Source organism: Perognathus longimembris, chromosome 28, assembly GCF_023159225.1.
Source record: "Perognathus longimembris pacificus isolate PPM17 chromosome 28, ASM2315922v1, whole genome shotgun sequence".
Taxonomy (NCBI): domain Eukaryota; kingdom Metazoa; phylum Chordata; class Mammalia; order Rodentia; family Heteromyidae; genus Perognathus; species Perognathus longimembris.
The window spans coordinates 16,711,121-16,736,172 of record NC_063188.1 but is presented as its reverse complement, the minus strand read 5'-3'; the positions used below and the strand labels follow the sequence as shown (position 1 = coordinate 16,736,172).

Sequence of the window (25,052 nt, the reverse complement as noted above, 5' to 3'; positions counted from 1 at the left end):
TTCTCAATTGAAATTCTTTCATTCAACTACTTAAAGATAATAAAAACCAAACTATACAATGTATGATTACATTTATTGTTTGAGAAATGGGATTATGCATAACTTTTGCACTGGTATTTATGCTTTTCCATATCAATAGACTATTTAATGGAGATGTTTTAAAAAATTCATACTCAAATAGGAGGAGGGGAGAATGTAGTCAACAATTCAGTGTGCAGGCATTCCTCACCTATTGTGGGAGTTACATTCTAGAGACCTCGTAATATGTGCAAATCTGTGAAGTAGCAGTGTTATATTTATTTTATTATATATGTATATATATGCTTTATAAGCATTTCCCACTCTCCTATAAACCTTTCCCCACTCTCTTATTAACCTTTCCTATACTCTTATAAACACTCCATAGGCTCTTAAACATTTTCTAGGTGAGCACTCTACCACTAAGCCACATTCCCAGCCCTCTTAAACATTTTCTATACTCTTAAACCTACATAATTTTAACAACATATAAAATTCTACATGGGTACTGTACATTCTACAAAATTAAGAAAAGCAAAGGAAGGCTTGAGTTGGGAGGGGTGGGTGAGAATGTTGAAAGGGCTAACAACGATAAAGATGCGTTGTACTAACAAACTGCTTTGTGAAATGGCAACTCCTTTGTACAACTACTTAAAGATAATTTTGAAAATTCATTGTCATTTTTTAAAAAAGCTGAGCAAGAGTATGAGGTCTTGAGTTCAACCTCCCCGTATCAGCATGTAAAGAAATGATATATGGCTGGATGCTGGAGGCTTATGCTTATAATCCTATCTAGTTAAAGATGGAGAGTTAGTTCAGGTAAAATTTGTGAGATATCTATATTCATAGCTGGGTGGGGTGGCATATACTTGTCATCCCAGCTCTCTATACAGGAGGCTGAGATTCGGAGGATTAGGGTTCCAGGCTAGCCTAGGCCCAAAATAAAATTAAGTTCAAAAGACTAAATCTGCACAAGAAAATCTGGTCAGGGTCACATGTGTCTAATATCCCAGCTATGGAAAGAAGGAAGCATACATAGGAGAGTCACAGTCTAGGGCAGACTGGGCGAAAACAGTACAACGTCTACCTAGCAATTGAGGAGCTCCGACTTCCAATCCCACTATCACTTCTCTTCCAAAGAGATATATAACTTTCCAAGATCAAATGGTGAAAGGAACATTCTTAGAATCCAGGCAGATTTAAGCCCAGAGATCTTAAGCGTTCTGCAGTACTAACTCTTATAGTAATGTTCACCAACCCTCAACTGGCCTCACTAGTCATTTAAAACAATTTCCATGCTTAGGCCATTCATTCTAGACTTCAAAAAAATCCCTGATGTTCATTTCAGTTATGTTGGGCTAACAGAGAAGAATGTGGTCTGGCCAACTACAGCCCCTGGTGTAAATTATAGTATGATATAACAGCTCTTTGCCTTTGCTACACGTACAATTTTGGCTGCTTTTTTCTTCACCCATTTAGTCTTTACATATCTTTTGGCCACATTTATGCTTGCTTCCTGACATTCAGCACCACTTCATAATATTTCATAATTTATAATTAATCTTGCTGTTGCCTCAACCTACCACATCATAACGAGAATGATTTAAAATCTAGACTGGAATTGTGCAATGGGTGAAAGGCAGGTGAAGGATTAAGGAAGTATATGAACAAACGGCACAACAAAGTGGCATCATTCTAGATCTCTTTCTCAAGATGGATGTGACTGTGAACCATCTGAGGACTTTGTGAAAATTCAGCTTCTGTTTCCGTAGGTCAGAACAGGGACCCAGCATTGGAAATAATTCCTGGATTATGCAGAGCACACTTGGAGTAACAAGATTCTAGACTGGCATGGTTTCACGCTTTTAAGCAGGATGACAATGAAGTAAATCTGAGGAGATTAATGTTCAGACTGTTAAAAAAAAGCTACCCTAGGTTTCCTGAGAGGACAATTCCTTAGTGCTTTCACAAACCCATTGTAATGGTTAATTAGCTCTGACTGGCCAGGAAGCTTTTTTGTGTCTAAATGAAACCCTGTAGATATTATGATTTTTTTTCTTCTGACTTCATCTTTAGTGATGATGGAGTTAGTCCAAAAGGCCCATTCCTTTATGGGTTTCTTTGCTTTTATAGTTGTAAATAATGTTCTTCAATGTTAAAAATAGATTTTGGATTGGTGCCCTTACCATCTTCTTTCCTCTCCAGGGGGAATCTCCGATTTAGGGAATATCTATGTCAGTCCTCTTTCCATGCCCATGTTTATTTGTCTCTGTTAAGAAATCTATCAAATTAAGCAAGCTTTTTAACTCTTGCCAAAATTCTGTTGTCTTTTATTTCAATGAGCTATTTAAACATTCACTTACCCTAGCCTGCATCAGATCCATCCAAAGCTTGCCCAAAGTGCTATCATGAGTGTACTAGTAACTGTTAGCCACCCAGTCTATAAAGCTCATATTACAAAAATGCACACTCTAGGCAGAATCCGGTAAATGTCAACTTCAAAATAAGTTGTGTCATACTGTTATATTTATTACCACATAGTCAATAAAAAAGAAGCACTTATGAGATGATTAAAAATAACATACCAGGTAAAATTGGTTGTCCAGCAATTCCCAGTGGTGCCATTCCAAGATTATTCATTGCTGTGGCCCATGCAGTTGGATCAGACATAGGTAGCGCCATCGCAGTGGAATCTACATTCAGAGCTCTGCTATTATCAGCTGAAAAGAAAGCACAGGTCCAAAAATTTGTTGTGTAAAGTTTCTAGTACCTAATTCGCTTATCATTGTAAACTCTGGTAAATTCTTCACAGAGATGGTCAATGGACAAGGGATGGATAAAATCTCAATGGTTTCCTACAACGATTAAAACAATACAGCTCAAGAGAGAAGTAATGAACTTTGAAAACAGTTTACCAGATGATATTCTAGTGCATTTCATTTCCTCCCTCCATCCTTTCAATTCTTCTCTCTGCTTTTTAACCAAATATATAGAGCACAGGAGTTTCAGACAATTAAGAAGTTTCTTATTCTTCTGTCCTAGCATACTTTGGATCATTCTAGCTTAACTACTCATGCACGCAAACCAAGAAAACACATCCCAGGGCTTCTATAGTTGGCAACAACATATGAATATTATACTTCTGATGCAATTTCATATCTTCTGGCATTCTCATTGAGAAGAGTTGATCATACTATCAGTAGACATAACATTTCTAAGTTTTATTAGTATTTTGGGAAAATCAGCGGAATAAAAGATTGGAAGCAGGGTGCCAGAGGCTCACAGCTGTAAGCTCCTCAGGAAATCGATATCCAGTAGTTCAAAGTCTGCCTGGGCAGAAAAGTCCAATAGACTATCTCCAAAACAACTAGCAAAGAAGCAAGACGGTAGGTATGGTTCAAGAAATAGAGCACCAACCATGAGTGACCAAGCTAAGCAATCATGAAACCGTGAGTTCAAACACTAGTACCACCAAGAAAAAAAGCAGATTGCAGACATGCCACTGCCTTCCAAGGTTGTACAATGTAGTGGAAGATATGATGATGGTGGTAATGATTATTACTATTAGTACTACTATCACCACATTTGCCATATGTCAGGTAAAGCAGTTCGCATGCATTACTGTCCTTTAACTTTCAGGACCAAATTATGAGGTGGAGAGGATTTATATATTAATTTAGTAGATGAGAAGTTTTGAAACATCACATGTATTCCCAAAGATCACATGGGAGGTATATATTTTAGTCACTATGGCTTACTAGCTCCAATTAAATAATTAGGAAACAATGAAATACCAGAATGCTACAGAGACCCAGTTATGAATGTTTAAGGAATAAAGAGCTACTGCAGCCTGAATAGGTAGGAAATATTTCAGAGAAAAGGCAGGATTTGTAAAAATAGGCCACGTTTCTATAGAACATGTCTTGAGAAATGGATAGTTATTAAGATGTTAAAGAACAAAAGGAAGTTATAAGGAAGCGAGGACATAAATAATGATATTGCAGTAGGTTATATATGCAAATGCATGTACCTCTTGAACAGTTAGGAGAGATATAGTCAATAAGTCAGCTAAATAAAAGGACTTTCAGTTTGGGAAATTTCCCTTTCCTACTGATAACTCTAGAAAAAACTTTCAATGGCTCTTCTTCTATCCTTCAGTATGTACTTCAGTTGTTCACACTCCTAAAGGCAACTCTGCTCTACTAGTAGCTTGCTAATGTTCATCACACACTTCTAACTTGGCAACATCAAGTATGATCATTAACTGGTTTGTTATACAAGTAATGTTTTGTCACAGATTGGTCAGAACAAGGAAATATCCAAAGATATTATTTCTGAAAATTAGTTTTTGTTATTTTTCTGTTCTGCCTTTGTCTCCCTATATAAACTAACCCCCTCACATGCACCCTTTCCATGCACAGAATAAATGATGAAGCTAAAAAGGTCTTTATTGCACTCAGTAGGCACATTTCAGAGTTGGTGATTTAAGTATCTGCAGGAACTCCAGTCCTTATACCTAATTTTCAGTGCTCTCTGCTGAAGACATACTTTTAAAATTTATTATGGCATATTAATTGAACCAAATAATGTTTCATTGTAACATTTTCATAATGTACCTAATGTATATTGATCATGTTCACCTGTCATTACCCCCTCTTATCTTCCATCCCCCTTGCCTGGTCCCTTTCCTCTTCAGTAATAGTCCCTATGAAGGCATACCTTAGAACTAGAGATATTTAAAAAACAAAACAAAACACCAAAAACAAATGGCACAAAAAATCCTCTGGGTGAAGAGTTTACATAATAATTAGGTCTACCTGGACTTTCAATGCCCACTTAGGGGACACACATCTCCAAGGATATATAGCCAGAATGGATTTTGAGAGATTACAAGTTCATACCCTGGGATTTACTAGTGCCTAGAGAATGACTTCCAGAGCAAACAAGTAGGTTCCAGAGCAAGCTAGTAGGTTCTGAAGCAGCACTAGGCCCACTGGGGCCTCTGATGTGTGGGTATGTGTGTGCACACCTGTGTGTGTATGTGTGAGTCTGGCTACTCACTTGTTTTGCAATACTAGGAACTTTAAAAAAAAACAAGAATTCTTTTGAAAAGAGGATGTTGAGATGAAAAAATGAGAATTACAATTTACTAGTTCAGAGGGGGGTATGAGGGACAAGGTAACAAACTGTACAAGAAATGTATCCAGTGCCTAACATATGAAACTGTAACCTTTCTGCACATCAGTTTGATAATAAAAATTAAAAAAAAACCAAAACAATTTACTAGTTCATTAAATTTGGCTGTGTGTGGAGGGGGAAATGAGATGAATTTTCAGTTTTTTACAAGGATAACTCCCAATTATTATTTTCAAAGTTTATATAAATTCAGAATGTCTGTTAAATGTTCAAAAGTACAGTTCCTGCTAATGCTTGTTTACATGTATCACGAAGGAATATGTATAAATTAACAGCATCATTTTGTCACAGTGAATGTCGTCCTGAAACTCTTAAGAAGTTCTGCTTTAAATGCCCTTCAGCTCTTCGTTCCTTTCCTCTAATACTCATCACCACTTGTCAAAACCTATTTGTTTTCAAGAGTCATCTAAAAAGTCACCTTATCTGTGGAGCTACTTCACTGGAATTAATTACTCCTTCCTATATGTTCTCACAACACTTTAGCTTGGATTAGATTTTTATTCCTTATCATCTTACTTCTTCCTCTTAAACAAAAAATACCAAGTCTCACTACACAACAGGTACTATGCTAATGACTAAGCATACAGAGATAAACACAACTAATTTACTGCTTGGATAGACCTTGTTATATAGTGACAGGCTAGACAAAGAACCTAAATGTAAATTATTGTAAGAAGCACTCTAATAAAACTATGAGTAAAGTGTTATAGAAACTCAGCAAAATAATGAAAACTACAAAAATGGGTTTGGGTGTATGGGTTTCGGTTGAGGGAAGAGGACATTAACTGTGGTAGGGAAGCCTTCACTAGTAAAGAATTATTTTAAATAAATCATTAAGGAGAGCAATAATTTCCTCTCAGAGAGTGCATGATGGAAAAAAAGATATTGGAATTTTGATGGGAAATGTTGTATTTTGATGGTATAGCCATTTTCATGATATTCTTCCAATCCAGGAACATAAGATATCTTTCAATCTCCTGATGTCATTTAAAGTTTCTTTCTTCAGCAATTTATGGTTTTCATTGTAGTATCCTTTTACTGCCTTGGTTAATTTTATACTTAGGTACTTTTATTGATTAATCCACTTATTAACTCATTAGTTTGGACTAGGCTGGAATGATATTTCTGAGCAATAACTCCATCCCTGTTTCTTGGTTGTTATTTTTAGAATTGAGTATTGTCTTGCTTCCTGCATAGACACTTGCACAGTGATCCACTTATTAACGTTTTATGTATTTTGCTGGGATCTCAGGTGTATGCTACCATATCCAGATTCCTTTTCATGGTGTCTGGGTTTTATGAACTTTTCTGCCCAGGCTAGCCTGGAACCACAGTCTTCCCAATCTCAGCCTCCCATGTAGCTTGTGCAACAGGTGTGTGCCACTGCACCCAATTGTGGGTTGACAATAGTCTTACAAACTTTTCTCCCAGTCTGGCCTTGAATGTTCATCCTTCTGTTCTTAGCCTCCTAAATAAGTAAGATGACAAGCATGAGCCACTGTATCTGGCTTTCTTTTTGGTGAGGCTCTCGTGAACAGAGTTATTTTCCTAATTTTTTTCACAGCTCATTAATAACTGGTATAGAGAAAAACTATTTATTTTTGTATGTTGCTTTTACATTCTGCTACATTGCCCAAAGTGTTATCAAATCTCAGATTTTATGGTGGAATATTAATAATCCTTTAAAATATAGAATCATACCATCTGCTTATGGGGATGATCTGACTTTTTCCTTTTCTACTTAAATTCATCTTATTTATTTTCCTTGTCTTATTGCTGTGGCTAAAAGTTTCTAGTAAAATTTTGAATAAGAGTAGAAAGAATGAAAATTGGTCTTATTCCTGAATTTAAAGGATTTCAGTTTTTCTTATTTGGTTTGATGTTGCTTATATGTTTGTCATAGATAGATTTATACATCTCTCTCTATATATGTGTATCTATATTTATATATTATATATATTTATATTTATTTATACATCTTTCATTACATTGAGGTATGTTCCTTCTATCCCTAGTGTCTTTTATCATGAAAGGATGTTGTATATTGTCAAAGGCTTTTTCTGCATCAATTGAGATGATGTGATTTTTGTCCTTGATTTTATTTACCCTGCATGATATTCACTGATTTATGTTTGTTAAACCATCTTGCATCTTGGAATAAAACTGACTTGATCATGGTTCGTGATCATGGTTTTTAATATGTTGTTATATTTGGTTGGGTAGTATATGTTAACATATATTAATATTTTTCTTGGTGGATTAATATGAAATGACCATTTCTGTCTCACTAATTTCAGTGTGAAGTCTAATTTATCAGGCACAAGTATAGCTATTTCTGTCTGCCTTTAAGTTCCATTTGCTTAGAAGCTCTTTTTCCATCCTTTAAGCCAATGTTTGCTTTGTTGATAATGTGTGTTCCTTATAGATTTCAAATGTTTTGGGTACCATTCTCTGCATTTTAATATGCCCCCTTGTTTCTTAATTCAGTGCCTGATATAATGTAGAGATAATTAAATGAGTAATAACAGTGAAGTCATATTGGCTTTGGAAGTAATAAACAACCTATGCAATGGCATTTTTGATTATTTGTATATCTGTTCTGAATAATAAATTATTTTTGGCACTAGTGCTAAATTGATTTTCTCTGTAGTAGATATGTTAGGAATTTTCTTAGAGCTATAACCAAGGACAGTTATACCCAACTACAAATTTGGTTTAATTTCATTAGCTATAACTATGTTTCTATATAGGCACAGCCATATATATATATATATATATATATATATATATATATATATGCAAGCTTGTTCAGTTTTTCTTTCAAAGAGAGATCCCAGATGATCCAATGGCAGCAATCTGGATTCAGGATCCATACTAACAAAACATGCTGTGCCAAATGTCTGTTTAGAATTATCACTGAGAAGTGGAAAAGTAAAGCCCTGGCTCGATTCACTTTCAAGACTAGATAAGCATATCTAGCAATTTCCCTACGTTAAATTAGTTTTGTCAAACAAATCCTATACCACTAATGGAAGAGATTGTTCATTTTTCTATAACTTGTGCAATTACACAAGTGGTAAGCAGCCAAGAATACTTAGAAGGCAAGTGCCAGTAAATATCAAATGGTCTTCAAACTACTGTCCCTAAGTCTGAAGAATATGCCCTACCACGCTGTTTCTCCTACACTGCTGTGTGACAACTCCTTAAGAGATCAGAGTTTGTCAAGTAGTTTTAAGTGCCTTCCAGGTAACTGAATTGAAAATATAGCATTTTGGAATGAGTGCATTAGCACCAAAAGAGATTTGGGAGTGATTGTCTACATCAAGTTGGTATTATTCCATCACCATCAAATCAATGCCATCTGTTTATTTTTGTAATGTTTATAAATCACTGATTAAGTAGTCAGTTACTGTCATTTCTTTGAAACTGATTACTATATGCATACACATATCTTTTAGTGTAATTAGTAATTACAGATATTTCCTCTTTCCTCCTTCCTCTCCTCTTCTCTCTTCTCTCTCCTTTTTTCCTTAACTTTCCAAAAACTTTTGGCATTTTACTTTTGTACACTTCACTCTCTCATATATGCAGGCTTATATCAATTGATTCATGCTTGCTAAAATTTATTACACAATCTAGTGCAACGTTGAGAAGATTTTTGTCAATAAACACCTATTGAAAGCTGCTTAAAGTAGAAAGCAGTTTTGCTAGTGATCAAGAGCACTGGTTTCGGAGCCACATGGCACTGAACCAGAGTCTAGTTCCACTACTTAGTGACTTGAATGTGCTTATTCTCTCTTCAAAAAAATGTTCTATTTGTGTCTACCTGCTTTATAGCCTTCCTTTCCTACATATCGTAACACACTGGGCATTTTCTATGTATCAGACACTATCTTGGATGTTGGGTTATTATGATAATTCAAACAGACCTCATCCATGGTCACGTGGAGCTTACACTCTAGTGTAGGAGATAGATATTAAAACATACAAAAATAAAATAATGACACATTAAAATGAATTAAATTGTGAATTAAATTAAATTATGTTATGAATGAAGAATTTGATTTGATAAGAAAAATGGCTTGCGGCAAAATTAGATGATTGATAATACACAACTTATAGGTTTGATATAGACTAAATTAGGTAGTGAGCATAAAGATCTTAGCATAGTTTTTGGTTCTTATCAAGCATTTGGTAAAAGGTAATAATGACATGGTAATAGTCACAATGATGATGGTGAAGCCATCCCAGTCCTTACTTGAGGGATTCAAAGTGTAATTGAAGTCAAGCATGTATACACATTATTATATATTATATATAATATATTATGTATTATATATTATATATATAATATATTATGTATTATATATAATATATATTATATATTATGTATTATGTATATTATATTATGTATATGTATGTATATGTATATTATGTATATGTATGTATATATATTATGTATTATATATAATATATTATGTATTATATATTATATATATAATATATTATGTATTATATATTATATATATAATATATTATGTATTATATATACAATAGAACCAGGACACAGAGTTTAAGGGATCAGGTCAATATCACATAGCCAATGAGTTGTAGAGAGCACAAGTAATTCTGATGCTAATGTTGTTTTACCCATCACATGGTGAATGCTTCCAAAGAGTGTATGTCTAGCCCTTTGGCATATAGCCTTCAATGTTTTAACCATGATGTTCTGTGTGTGTGTGTCTCTCTCTATAAACTCTAAAATCCCCTACTTCTTGTTATTCCTAGTGGAGAGGTAATTTTCATCATAGAGAAATTATTCAAATGTAAGAAGGAATAAGACTTTCCTTAATAAGTTTAAGCTAATTATGCTTAATAAAATAAATGTGTTTCTAGCAGCCATAAGTGTTCATTGAGGGCAGGGGGCATAAACCTCATTCACTTTTGTTTCTTTTAACATGCTTAGCTCAAAGTAGGTACCAATAAATGTGCATTTAAACAAGAGAAGTATGAACAGAATAGGGCTTGCCTGCATTACCTATTTGATAGACTCACATATACGTAAAATCACTTTGCATTATATGATCAGAACCACAGACATGGTTCTCTAGTTATTTCTGCAGAAAGACAATAGTGGTCCAAATCTGGGCAAGAGATCACACCTCTGAAACATACTAGGACTTAGTTAAATGGTGAGTAACAATGCCAGTCATAGAAATTTAATTATGTTATTAATCATCATAGTGTTAATCATCAAACGTACCTAATGCTTACTATGTGTCAGGTGCTATTCTAGGCATTTTATGTATATTAATTGAAAACTCACATCAATCCTTTAAAGTATCTCCTCTCATTATTCCCATAATAGGAACAGAAGCCATATGGCGGCTTAAAGTGCAACTAGGATGTGAAAGTAGGGAAATTGGCTCCACAAATCATGTTCTTACCTTCTATACCACATTAAAGTAGGGGAGTTACAAAGTTATAGGATATTTGAGATGGGATAGGTATAGAGATCATCATTATACAAATGGATGCTCTTTATGGCCTCTACTGCAGTAGTTTTTAATTGGAGTCAAGTTTACCTATTAAGGACATTTGACAACATTTGGAGACATTTTGGGTTGTCTGATTTGAGGGCAGGAAGTTGCTACTAATGTCTAGTAGATAGACAGGGATGCTACTAAACATTGTATGATGCACAAGACAGCATTTCTTGTGCAACAACTATTTGGTCCTAAATATGTCTGTTACTACCTTGATCAGTAGTAGTAGTAGTAATATGTGTGTGTGTGACAGAGAGAAAAGGAGAGAGAAGGAGGAAAGAGAGATTTTGACAGTAATAGAGTCTAAGTTCAGGGCCTCACATTTGAAGGCAAGCTCTCTGTCATTTGAGCTATGTCTCCAGCCCAATTTTTATGTGTTCTTAATGGAAAGTACCTCATATTCCTTCTTTCCACAATCCTGTTCCACCCACAACATCTACTGTACAGCAAATCTCAATGCTAATAGTTTATGCCCTACTCTCTTATATTGCTGTGTTACTAAGAGAAGTCTAATCAAACCTTCCACCAGGAACCTATTATCAGTATAAGCAGTTATTTCTATGTTTTCTAACAAAGGAAAAAAATCTCTGTGGTGGGGAGTCCAGGTACTGTGGAAGAATGATGGGGTGCTATTTAGAGGGTAGTACTGGAAATAGCACTACAAACACCATTGTGACAAAGGAAAGGGAGATGCAATTTAGAAATGTTTGCACAGAAGAAAACGTTTTGTCTGGTACATTATATAGAACCCTGCATACAGCAGGCACTCAAAAAGTATTATTTGTGGGGTGGGTATGGTGGCAATGGTAATACTAGCAATTAGAGGTGGAGGCATGAGGACTGTTAGTTCAAACATACATACCAGGTTCCAGAACAGTCAGGACAACATAGTAAGATCCTGTCTCAATTAAATTACTTGTGAAAGATTATGTCAAGAGGGTAAGGTTGGGTGTCCTGGTAATGAATAACACTGTGCTTTCTATTCTCTCACTAAGTGAAAGAAAACAGCAGAATAAATCATGTTTTGGGTCTGCATTAAGCCCAAGGCTCAAGGTTTTATCTTCTGGATGGTAGTTATTGTTCATGAAGCAATATATTGTGCACCGCAGGTGTTAGAGTCCTTGTTCATTTTCCTTGAAAATTAACAATCTATCATTGTTTGTGGATAATGTACTGCAGCCTCAGGCACCCATGCTCTCTCCTGCTGCAGATGTCACCAATAGTGACGCCTCAGCTTGCATCATGGATATACAGGCTGGAAAGAAAACAGAGAAGCTTTTGTAATACAAAGTTTTCAGACAGCTTGGAATAGATGGCACTAATAGACAAGCAGTGACTACTTTCTTAAGAGTGCTACCTCAGCTGGATCAAAGAGTCACTCAAGAAGTCAGGATGTCTTCACTTCTCAAAGAAAAGAAGGGGAAGAGACAGGATGGGAGGAGATAGAACAGGTTCTTAATGCTAATGCTAGTCTATGTAGTAAGTAATCATTCTTTTTAAAAAAAATATTGTCAAAGTGATGTACAGAGGAGTTACAGTTTCATATGTAAGGCAGTGAGTATATTTCTTATCAAACTTGTTACCGCCTCCCTCATTTTCGTTCCTTCTTTCTCCTTCCTCCACTCCCTCCCCTCTCTCCTGAGTAGTACAGTTAGTTTACAGCATATTGTCTTGTAAGTATTGCTGTTGCATTGGTTCACTTTTCACTCTTTGTCTCTCCATTTTGATGTTCCCCTTCCCTTCTCTAGTTCTGATAAACGTATATATAATACCCAGAGTACCAAAATCAGTTACACTGACATCAGGGGTAAAACCATGTGGAAGAAAGACAAAAAGAAAAAGACATAATTTCACTTGGTACATTGAAAATAAAAGCAACACTGATACACCACTTACTTCCATAAGTTGGAGTTCATTTTGTTTAGCATCATCTTATGTGTTCATATGTACATAGCCATTGAGCTATTGTGATATTCTGCTAGAACTATCCTAGACATGTACTAATTATTGCCATTTAGGGAAACCATAGAGTCTGTATTTCTCTGGGTCAGAAGTAATCATTCTTACAGGGATTATGAGTGTGGTGAGATAAGGTGGGAAATAACAGCTTGATTCTCAATGTATGAAGATGAGTATATTAAGATGAGGGTGTTTTCACAAATTGAACTCCATCTTGGGAGGTTCATTGTTCTTTGTTTATTTGTTCTATTTTTGCTGCCAGTCCTGGGGCGTGGACTCAGGGCCTGGGCACTATCCCTGGCTTCTTTTTGCTCAAGGCTAGCACTCTGCCACTTGAGCCACAGCGCCACTTCTGGCCATTTTCTGTATTTGTGGTGCTGAGGAATCGAACCCAGGGCCTCATGTATACGAGGCAAGCACTCTTGCCACTAGGCCATATTCCCAGCCCAGGTTCATTGTTCTGTATACAAGCTGGAGGGTCATGGAGATAGCTATCTCCATATTTAAGCAGTTACAAGGATGTTTCAGGTTTTTAATTAGATCTATAAGAGCTTATAGAATCAAGCCAGTCCTCCTCATAGCAGGTGCATGGGAGTAGGATGGTGGTATACGGAGGAAGAAGGCCACAGGTTTTGGCATATGCCTATCCCAAGAATTCATAACACGTTTATGAAAGCAACACATAAGTGGAAGGAATACAGACCTTGGAGACAGATGCATCTAAATGTCAAATCTTAGTTCTGCTACTTATGACTTGTATGATTTTAGGAGAGTTACTCAAACTTATTAACTCATTTATTCATTTGTAGCTGTAGAAAATAATGCCTGTACTAAAGTAACGGTAATGATATTGACTTCTAAGATTGATCATATCTTTATTATATATCAAAAACTGTTTTAAAGCTTTATATGGATCACATAATCATATTCTTACAACCACCCAATGAGACAGGAAATATTCATCAATATATGAATCAATCTCTCTCTCTCTCTCTCTCTCTCTCTCTCTCTCTCTCTCTTTCATCCTGGGGCTTGAACTAGGGCCTGGGCACTGTCCCTGACCTTTTTGTCCCTCAAGGCTAGCATTCTACCACTTGAGCCACAGCTCCACTTCCGTTTTTTTTTTTTCTGTGATTTAATGGTGACAACAGTTTCACCAACATTTCTGCTTCTGCTTGCATCGAATGAATGTTCTCCATATTTAGCCTCCTGCACAGCTACGATTACAGTTGCGATTCACCTCAACTGGCTATTATATGAATCTAATAGATAAGGAAAACAAAGAACAACGAAGTTAAGAAATAGTTCAGGTTGCCAGAAATATAGGTAATGCTGCAGTTAGAGTTCAATTTCACAAGATATACTTTTAACCACACTTTTAACCACAAGACCTTATCATTAAACTTGCTGAGTCCAATATCTGACATAAATCAAGCACTGATCATGACTTTACTTCCACATTCCTTACCTTCTTATTTATTTTTTGTTATAAAAGAAACCATTCCAGCATCTTGTGGGAGTCTCTTCAAACATATCTCTGAGCTGGAGCTAGGGGGTCTCCATTTTATTTCAGGATGGATTCTCAAGTATGACTTCAAGGTTATCAGATTAATGTGAGCCAAGAGAAATAGGTTGAAGTTGGATTCATGGATCCTAGGACCCCATCCAGCTCACTGTGAAAATCTTGGACCAGCAATAACAAAGATAGGTTCTTCTGGGTTATTTCTGGGCTATATTTCAAAATTACCAATCTCTCACCTTCTTGGACATCTGACATACCAGTGAACTAGTGTTACCTTGGTCCAGAATGAATGGTTGTTTATGACCCTCTAGTCTAGAGTGGGATTATCACATTTATTCCACATTTCTGAATGCATAAGATGATGCTAAGTGAAATGAACTCTATGTTATGGAAACAAGTGTTATATCACTGTTGTAATCACTTTCAACATGCCATGTGAAACCGTAGCTTCTATTGTTGATGATCCTCTTGTATCCCCTTCCTGTGGTTGTACCCACACTATCACTGTATCTCATCTGTGTACTGGATACGGTATACACTGGTATTAGAACTAGGGAAGTTAAAGGGAATATCAAAATCGAGAGACAAAGGATAAAAAGACAAAGGACTCCAAAAGCAATACTTGCAAAACCATTTGGTGTAAACCAACTGAACAACTCATGGGGGAAAAGGGAAAGGGGGAGGGGGAAGGGGGAATGAGGGAGGAGGTAACAAACAGTACAAGAAATGTACCCAAGGCCTAACATATGAAACTGTAAACTCTCTGTACATCACTTTGATAATAAATAAGAAAAAAATAAACTAAAAAAAATGCTACCTACTATAGCTCTTATAATTTCTACACTGATTGCCTTGTAAGCACTCATTTCTTTCCCATCAATGAAATATTAATATTTTGAATTTCAGGTGTTGTAGCTATTGGTTTTCAACTATTAATATTTATACTTAATATTAGAAATATTAATACTTAACAAATCAACAAATTGCATTTCACGTACTGAGCATGGTGTGCTTGCTGGTGATGGTGGCTCAGGGAGCAAGATAGAGAAGGAAAAATAGAAACCTAAATGCAGAGAGTTCTGAAAGCTTTCTGGCTTGTGCGTTCCTGAGGTAAGTTGCCTAAGAGGTGACTTGGCAAGTTGGCTGCTATGTTGTTGCATGTCTGGCAAGATCTTGTGGAGGAAAAAACAAAAGAATGCTAAGGTTAAACCAAGAGTTGTTTTGCGTTAATCCTTGTTGCTGAAAATCTTTCCACATGTTCCAGTCCACTTCCTTGCCATTCTGAGACAGAATATAACAAAGATAAATATAGTATGAACTATATTGGGAGTTAAAAGGGCTAGTCTGAACTGCTCTACTATGCATTTTCTGGGCAGCAACTGTGTACACCTGTGTTTGTCAAAGAGTGTTCCAACCATGTGTATCAGATCATCTGATATGCTTGCTAAACAGGCTGAGATTTCCACATGGGTGGTGCTGGCAAATCTTCTCCCATTACACAAGTACCCTTGGTAACTCATGCCCACCGAATTTGAGAAATACCAAGCCTCAATTTTCTCATTTGAAAATAAGAATGATACCACCACTTTCACAGTGTGATTGGTGAAGACAATATAGGTGGTCAGTATGTACTAGCTAGGTGTACCTCATTTTTTTGTGTGTGCTGGGGCTTGAACTCAAGTCTTAGGCATTATCTCTTAAATCTCTTGATCACGGCTGGCTCTCTACTACTTGAGCTACATCTCTATTTCTAAGTACCTGAATTTTTGAGTGAAATTATGGCTGGACTTCAGAATATATTTTGAAAATTAATTTAACAAACTTGGTAAGTCCATGTACTATGTGGTGGTACCAAGATGAATATTTCATGTTTTCCTTTCCCTCAAGGGACTTCATAGACTGGTGAATATAAGAAAACCTATTGCATAGTCTTCTTTTTTTTTTTTGCATAGTCTTCTAATGGCTACATATTGATATTATAATGAAGGGGGAGACTTGAATGAGGAGTGGTAATGGTGGGGAGCATAGATGGAAGTGATGTTAATCTCCATGTGACTTTGAAATGGGAATTTTTTAAGATAACCAACTATCACGGTACTGTGATTCATTAAAAGGTACACAATAAAGTTGTATCTGTGCTTGGCCTAAAACCTAGAATAGGAATTGTTCTTGTTTGGGTTGACGAGTATGAGTGGATAATATTCTATAAGTTTTTTTTCTGAAAAGAAAAGTAATGAGTAAACAGAGTCATTTGTATTCTATATTTGTGTGGGCTCTGAGAGGATGGGTATTAAACTATGTTGTTGACTTGCTCTGCAAGCCATTTACTACAAGGCCTTGGTCTAAGTCAGAGGCCTGGGACCCTGGCCATGATGCCTATAAACAAGTCAAGTGTTAAATCCTACTTATAATAGGAACTTTGGCTTAGGAACTAGCTGCCTCAGCAGGGCCATCCTCAGATATTAAGGGCAATGCTATATATACACACTCAGCCACAGGAGGCAATGACTAATGGCTCTGTGTTAGGTCAGCAGCCCTGGCCCCTTTTTGAGCTTCCTTACCTCCACAGACAGTCTAAGTGGAATTTTTAAACCATACCCCCAATTTACAAGTAATCAGAAAGCCAAAACAGCCTTCACTACATAGAACATTATATTTTCTACTACTACTCTTCATGCTTTAAAATGATTTGCTTAAAAAAATCAGTCACACCAAACTCTCATAAGCTACCGGCATGCATTTGGCTAGACCAAGTATGTTAAACTCTCAATCCTGAATGCAGTTATGACCATGAATGAAGACAAATTGGGACTATAGCAGCAGTTAAGATCTTCGTTTTGGGTTGTATTTTAGATCTTAATCCTGGCTTAAGTGCTGTTTAGAAAGTTACTTAATGTCTCTGTGCTTTGTTTTTCACATCTGAAAAATTAGGGCCAAAATAGTACTTATATATTAGGATTACAGTGAGGATTAGAGGAGAAAATAGGTAAAAAGGGTCTATTCCAGTGCCTACCTCAGTAAATAATTGTAGAACATCAGTGATTATTATAAATATAGTAAAAACTGTAGTGATGACTTCTGATATATTAGCAGAAACTGGGGCCACTAGGAGTGAGAAAGGGAACTGTTTAATTCCTTTAGGAGAGAAGGACATTAAAATATCAGCACAAGAACCAGACATTAATAATAGTGGGGAATGTGTTTACAAGAGTAAAAAAATAAACCAAGATGGATCCTCTGCCTCTCTTGAACATGTTCTTAACCAAAAAATTAAACTACCAGAAAGAAGAGCAGGATTAATTTGCATTCTTGTTATCCAGGAGAATCATCTGCTAGAAGTGATACCGCTAATAAAACCCCCAAAATATTTTCTAGTGTTACCACCCTCCTCCACAGCATATACCTCAAATTCACCAGAACTGTTGCTAAAACTAATTTTTTCATGTATTATAAACATGGATGACATTTGTATCTGTGCTATTTTTCTTGATTCTCCCTCTGTGGTGGAGAACGGCAAGAACGACTCAGTGTCACATCTGGATTACCTATGATAAGGTTGGGAAGCAATAGGTGGGTAGAATAAGAACTTGTTCTTCATACCCAGCTTTCCAACCAAACAAAAGGGAGTTATAGTCATGTCTGTGACCTCTATGAGAGCTGGGGAGAGGACATCACCATATCAGCCTACTCCAGAAACTGTTTGTATACAAGTAAATTTGGCTGGCAGTTTGTGCTTCTGGAATAGTATTACTAACTGCCTTTTCTGGAAACTATTTTTTATATGATGTATTTTGTCCCATTAAATTTGATAGCTCTTCTGAATATTTTAATGCAGCAATAGTAGTCCAAATAGCAAAGACATATGAGTTATTGACTTTCCTTTCTTTTATCCATTTCTGCTGTAACTTAAATTTTCTTCCTGAGTGAGTCACCAGGTCACTAGTGACATCACCTTTAATCCATTTGTGTGTTTTTTAAAATTGGCATTAGTGTGGAGGAGAAGATATAAGCCTTAAAAAAAAAAAGGCATCTAGGTTGGCGATGATCTCCAGAGCAAACCTTACAGGGATTGGTAGAGCAAATTTGATTTGAAAATGATTACAAAGGGTGAATTCCCTGTAAATAATGAATTGGAAAGAAAATCAGGCTGGGAGTATTTGCTTATCCACTTATTTCCACATGGGAGAAAAGCTGTAATTCCTGACAGTCTGTGCATATAGTGTGTCTCCATTGGTCAGAGAGAATCCACCCAGTGATGAAAATGAATACACAAGCCCACCTGTTCAGTGCATTCAGTCAGCTCCAAGAACAAGAAAAAACAAAAAAGAAGTCTTTGTATAACAATCCATACATTTATGGTGATGATTCAAGCACTTCAAATTTCCAAATGACTATGCTACTATTTTTATCTCAAAAGGAAAAGTTCAGTGCTACAAAGGAGGTGAGGTGTTGTGAGGGGTAAGGCAGTAGAAAACCTCAGAGACCACAAAAACATTATTGGAAAAGAATACCTTTCACACAAATCACTGCTTGTTGAAAAACTCACTGGTATGTAGAATGTCACAGCAAACTAAGGTTTTTATCAGCGTATACCCATTTTCTTCCTCGCCAATGTAATTGTATTTCTATATGTCACACTGTATCTACTGACTCACAGTATCTTTTTAGTATTGAGTAGGAGACCTTAGAAGACAAATATAAACCATAAAACAAGATATAGGCCTGGGATGTAGCTCAGTGGCAAAGCACTTGCCTAGCAAGTACAATGTCCTGGGTTCAATGGCCAATGACAAAATAAATACAGTTCAAAAAAACCCAAACAAGAAAATCAAGATACAATGAAACTTATGTAGCCACAACATAGTGAGAAAAAGAAAATTATTATTTTTGAAGTCTACCACATGCCTCTCCCTGATTTCTTACATCTCCTCTCAAAGATGTCCCAGAGTCAGTTTTGTGTGCCCATTCCTGCTTATCTTCAGTCCTACTACATATGTTGAAATTGCCTCTTCAGAAGTGTTTTATCTTAATTTTGAAAGAATTTTTAGTTGACAAGAGCTTTTCTGGGGTTCTCCTTCTCATTCATCTCCCCTCTTCCTCACTTGCAAAACCTAGCCAAAAGATGAGTGTCAAAGATAAAACGTAGCAGTGAATCCACATGTGTAGATGTGTAGACAGGAAATCTTTTCTAACGTGGCTATTTTCCTTTTGCTTTTCAGGTGAACCCTTACATAGGCCTTCATTTTTTTACTTGGACTTTGGGGAGTGATCTGGGAACATGACAGGGCAGTGAATGTTGCCTAACATGGGTACCTCAGAGGTCTAGAACCAAAAGATTATGCCATTTACTGGCTGTGTAAACTTGTTCTGGTGGCTTCATGTCACTGTGCCTGTGTTTCCTCACCATAAAAACACACACAACAATAAGGCTAGTCTTGCAAGGGCTGATGAGAGAGTTAAACAAGAGATAGCAATTGTCAAAGTGTTTCAAAAGCTGAAATGTATTATACAAATGTTAGCTGTAAATTGTGTTGCTGTTCTGCTATGATTGTTGATGGCATATTATCAATTCTATTAAAGTCAAGGTAAAGGATGAAGTAGTTATGAATTTTCTAAGTCTGGAGCTAATCTTTAGATTTATCCTTGCTGGCTTTCTGGGAAAGCTGACAAAGCACAGACAAAATTAAAATTTCTTTTCCAATGCTGGATTAGTGGGCTGTGTGGAAAGCCTCCACCTTCAGACATCATCCTCAAATCCCACTGCTCAGGCTGCATGTATGGGAGTTGTGTTGGCTCTGGTCTATGTCAGCATAGAAACCCAGAGCAATAGTTAGTCATACATTATAGGAATGCAATGTTTTCTTAGCAATAATTTCTGATAGGCTGGTACTGGCTGGTTACCCAAACAGAAATGGTGGCAAGATGTGTTCATCATCTGGTCAGTTTGCACCTGAGAAACCTTTGAAAGTCCCGACTTTTGCCCAAGAGATAGTATCATAATCATTTGCATGCTATTTCCACTTTGTTTTGAAAAAAAATTCTCTCCTTGAGGATCTAAAAGAATCAGAGTAAGCAGTGGAAAGAAACTTCCATTTCCATTCTGCAAATAATATAATCATGGGCAAGAACACACGAAAGAGTTGCTCCACAAAACTGGCAATTATTTCCACGAACAGACACAAGTTAAAAAAGATTCCCTACAGCCACCTCAGAAATTGAAGGAAGAGATTCATACAAGAGAGGAAATATTGATCATCATTTATAATATGGAGTTAGGCTACCTGCTTAGGTACAAAGAACTGGGGAGGGAGAAAGAGTACTGGCTATGTTCCCACACACGTTTCCCAGGCTTGAGGCTAGACAGCCACATGCCCATCTGCTGCTAAAAAAGAAAAAAAAACAAACCCAAACCTAAATAAAACCAGACAGGATTTAAACTCACAGGGCAGGCTGTTTGACCCTGAAGTTGTTAGCCTCTTGCCCTCTGCCTAACAGCTGATGCCTGGAACAAGCAGGCCAGCCCCACAAGGCCCATATAGAGGCAAGCACAGGAACTCCAGCTGAGGGGCAGCTGCAGCTATGGCAACACATGCCCACGAATGAGTTAACACCAGCTAAAGGGGTTAATGGGAGAAGCAAAGGCTTTTCTACAAATGCATTAGGGAAAGAAAAGCGATACGACCAGAATGAGGTCCATTAATAAAGCTAAGTGATAAAATCTAGCACCATTCGTAAATTGAACTTGGCTACTTAAACTACTTTTGCAAATCATTTTCCTGTGTCCTAGATGCTCATTGAGAAACTATGCCTCTTATTTTTAAAGAATAAAACCATCACTATAAAATGTAGTGTAAAAGAAAATAAGATAGGCAAATGGGTAAATATTAGACTAGCAAACAAAAGAAGGAGGAGAAACAAAAGACAAGTGTACAACTGTGCTCGGAATATGTTCAAATAGCTTATTACTGCTAACAACCACCACCTGACAATAAATTACCCCCTTACATTTGGATTACAAGCTGCATTATTATGATGCATTAAAATCAATCTGACTACTAACGATAATGGGTGGTTGGGTGGCTAAACATGGCCTCCAATTACTACTGAGTGCCCTCTCCTTTTGTGGACACAAAACAACTGTCATCAATATTCTCTCACAGAGAGTGTTTTCTTATCAGTATTGTGTCCTCAAAACATCCCTAGAAAGCAGATCAATATTGATGAGCTTTTCTGAGAAAAACAGGACGTATAGACAGGGTTTTAAGTGAACATGAGGAGAGATGGCACCACCACTGCATAAACAGGATTTAGATTATAAAGGCTGCTGAAGGGGGTGACATGTAGAATTGAAACCCCTTTGTATCACTACTTAAAGATAATAAATATAAGTAAATACAATGAAAGGAGGCAGAGGCAAAAGTCTTTGGGCTACCTTTTCAGGAGGGCAGCATCCTCGGAATGCCATGGGTTAGAGATTTTAGCCCTGTCTCAGCTACAGTGAAAAGCATATAATCCTTAAGCCACTGTATTTGGAAAATTTGATAGTAGTTTGTAGAGCAGAACCATGGGGTGCATTTTTACTTTTGCACAATACAGTATAACCTCAGAAAAAGTAAAATTTTATTCCTGGAGAGAAAAAAGGGCATATGAATTCAGAAACTAGTATCATCAATCTGGATAGCATTTCCTACTTACAAATGAACAAGTACTTACTGAGACCTTATAGCATTTTTAATTAGTAGCTGAAGAACATGAGAGAAGCAAAGGATTCTCAAAAGATTGAAACTCTTCCCTCATAGAACTTACAATGTACAAGGATGTGGTGGATTAATTATGTTTTCACACCAAATAAAGGCCAAACAAGATGTCACAGTATGTGTAAGTATAAAGCAATAAGCCAGATTGTCTTACAGGTTAGAAAAGAACGAGAAAAGCTGAAAGTGAGGTGTGGGCAAATTCCCATAAGAATATTAGTAGTACAGCATAAATTGATAAGTATATTAGACATTTTCATCAGCAGTAAATGCACTCACAGTGGGGTGGTCAAAAGAGATGAATAAGAGACAATGTAAGATTAAATCAGGAGAGATGAGGTAAAGAAAATCATGATGGAGGTGTTTTATTTGACTGATCTTGTTATCTCCCTCCCTCCTTGCAAGGTTTATCTGTGTGGGCTGTCTTTGAACCACAATCCTCAGATCTTTGCTTCCTGAGTAGCTAGCACTACAGGTATGAGCCATCAGCTCCCAGCTTCATGTCATTTGTTAAAACAAACTCCACCAATAGTGTCTGCTTCTCTTGGACAGTGCTTCTTAGGCAAGTCTACTTGGTGGGTCTCTCTGTCTCTGTCTCTTTCTGTCTCTGTCTCTCTCTGTGTCTCTGTCTCTGTCTCTCTCTCTCTCTGTATGTCTCCTCTTCTCTTTGTATGTGTGTGTCTCTGTCTGTATGTGTGTGTGCATGATCATGTGTATAGCTAGTTCCAAGACTGGCTGCTTAACTGAACACATGGAAGGCAGATAATCTGGATTACAGGCTGAAGAGACAACATATTTCAGCAACTATACATACAGAGTGGCTAAGTTTTTATTCTGTTTCAGAAATTAAGGTATTTAATTTGTATTCTTCTCTAGATGGAGTGTTATCCTACTCACAAGGTAGGACTGAATTTTCCTCAAAAATCATTTGGATACATTTTTATCACTTTTTGTTATGTTCATCAGTATCCTATTTCACCTTGCCATGTCTCACAAATGAGATAGGGTTATGATGAACTCAACCACTGAATACCAACACCGTTTCTGCACAGACTTTGTCAGCAGTGATACTGTCACAGGTTAAGGATGGACTTTAGAACAAGGAACAGGATAAGGAGCTTCCCTAGATCTATTATTAAGTTTCTTGTTTGGAGAAATAAAATTAGGAATTACAAACTGATGGCATTTCTCTCTGTAGGACAGAAATTGTATTCTCTGAAATAGAAAGTTGACCATTGCTATCTGTCCTTAGAACATCTGAAAGAGATCGCAATTATGTCAAAGGAGCTATCATGTCCTAAGAAGTTTTCTTGTGACCCCATCTTATCACCTTCAAGACTCTGTAGTTCTGACATAGCCTAGATGCTACTTGAAAGCCTCAGAGTTCACTTCTGGAGTTTTTCAGGAGTATAAATGGCATGCAGTTGCTTGAATAACACTTGTAGGACTTGAACGATGAGTATATTAGATCTATATATCAGGAGTTCATGGACTCATAACAAGGTTGGCCAAAAGAGGTGAGCTGTAAAGAGAGAGCCCATGGTAAATTAGGAAGACAGACGAAGGTTAAAGGGACTCAGGATAGAAGTGTCTTCTATTATCTGAATCTGATTATATCTTTTTTGAGCCAAACTCCACTGGTAGGTCTAGTTTCCTCAGGGGCAACACTTTTTCAGACAAGCAAGCTTAGACATCATTTGGGAAGAAATAGGGAAGAAATATTTCTTTACTCTGACATGAGCAGTAAGGTGGAAAAGATGAGCAGACATTTACTTTTGGAGCAAAAGGTTCCGAGCTTAATGCCTATCATCTCCTGGAGACGATGATAGATTGCATACACACATGGAATCACTGCAGCTGCTTGCTATTAGAAATAGCAAGGGGTCAGAGTACATAGCCTTTTATCTCCAAAGGTCTGGTTTTCAATCTGACTATATCTTGAAATCTGTTTTGAATGCATCTCAGACAGGAAGGTTTTGGTCAAGCATGCAAGGACTAACCTTCAAGTACAACAGGATGGCAAGAGAGCAGCTTGACCTTTGCAGTAAAGTTAATTTGATGTTTACAATCTAACCTACAGCCTCTATCCTTTATTCATACTACAGAGTCACAAGACAGTTTTGCAAAGATTATTAAAGTCCAGTTAAGCTCTTCAGAGGGGAGAATTGGAGTTCATTCATTTCAGAACACCAATGAACTGGGCAAACCATGTAAGAAAGGAAAAGCTTCTGATAGGTAAACGATAAATTCCAGGACAGGATGGAAGGTGAGTGGGTTAGGGAAATGTACAACACAACCTTGTGCATTGTCCTCCCCATTTCCACTGAGGACAGGAAGTCTGAAGCTATTCAAAAACAAAGAAGTCAAAGGGATATCATTTAATTAAGAGATATGTCTCTTTCTTAAAGGTTCTAAGAGAATTTCAATGGGAAAACTCTGTTGTGTTTCCAGAAAGCCTTGGTAAAAAACAAGCACTGCCCAGGAAGAATGAATGTTCTAGACATTGCACTTTAACAAGTGTATTGTACACAAAGGCCTAAGACTGTTTGCAATAGGAAATCCTAGTTGACTTTATTTAGGCAATATAATAATATAGCTTTCTGAATCTGATGCACTTTATTTGAACGTTCATTATAATGATTCATCTCTGCTCTTCTTTCTTTACCAATGATATTTGCATTCTATTAGCAAATATAATTCATGGAGGATGATAAGGAAATAAAAATTAGCCAATTAGTTTCCATCATAGAAGCAGAAGGACTCCTGCAATGGTCTGTTTTATATCATTCTACTTATTGCAGTAAGTTTTTCATTTCTTTTCTTTTTCTTTTTGCTAGTTCTGGGGCATAAAACTCAAGGCCCAGCACTGTCCCTGAGCTTCTTTGCTCAAGGCGAGCTCTTTACCACTTGAGCCACAGAGCAACTTTGAGCTTTTCTGAGTAGTTTATTGGAGGATAAGAGTGCCACAGGCTGGGTGCCAGTTCCTCACTCCTGTAATTCTAGCTACTCAGGAGACTGAGATTTGAGGATGTGGTTCAAAGCCATCCCAGGCAGAAA

At 36.8% G+C, this 25,052-nt stretch overlaps 1 protein-coding gene and 1 long non-coding RNA gene across 11 annotated transcripts in view; one reads left to right on the top strand and one right to left on the bottom strand.

Moving 5' to 3' along the window:
* The window catches only part of Enox2 (ecto-NOX disulfide-thiol exchanger 2), a 293,814-nt gene that overhangs the window by 75,369 nt on the left and 193,393 nt on the right, over positions 1–25,052 (bottom strand). For all 10 annotated transcript variants that reach the window (XR_007209419.1, XM_048336778.1, XM_048336775.1 and 7 more), the window contains one exon: positions 2,604–2,738. Coding sequence is in view for 9 of the 10 variants with exons in the window: in XM_048336775.1 (XP_048192732.1) it covers positions 2,604–2,738 (135 nt within the window). In the remaining variant the exon portion in view is untranslated. The remainder of the gene's footprint in view (positions 1–2,603; positions 2,739–25,052) is intronic.
* Positions 6,706–23,375, top strand: LOC125344164. Its single transcript, XR_007209421.1, has 3 exons — positions 6,706–6,744; positions 19,003–19,008; positions 23,001–23,375. It is a non-coding gene; the product is annotated as an uncharacterized LOC125344164 (long non-coding RNA).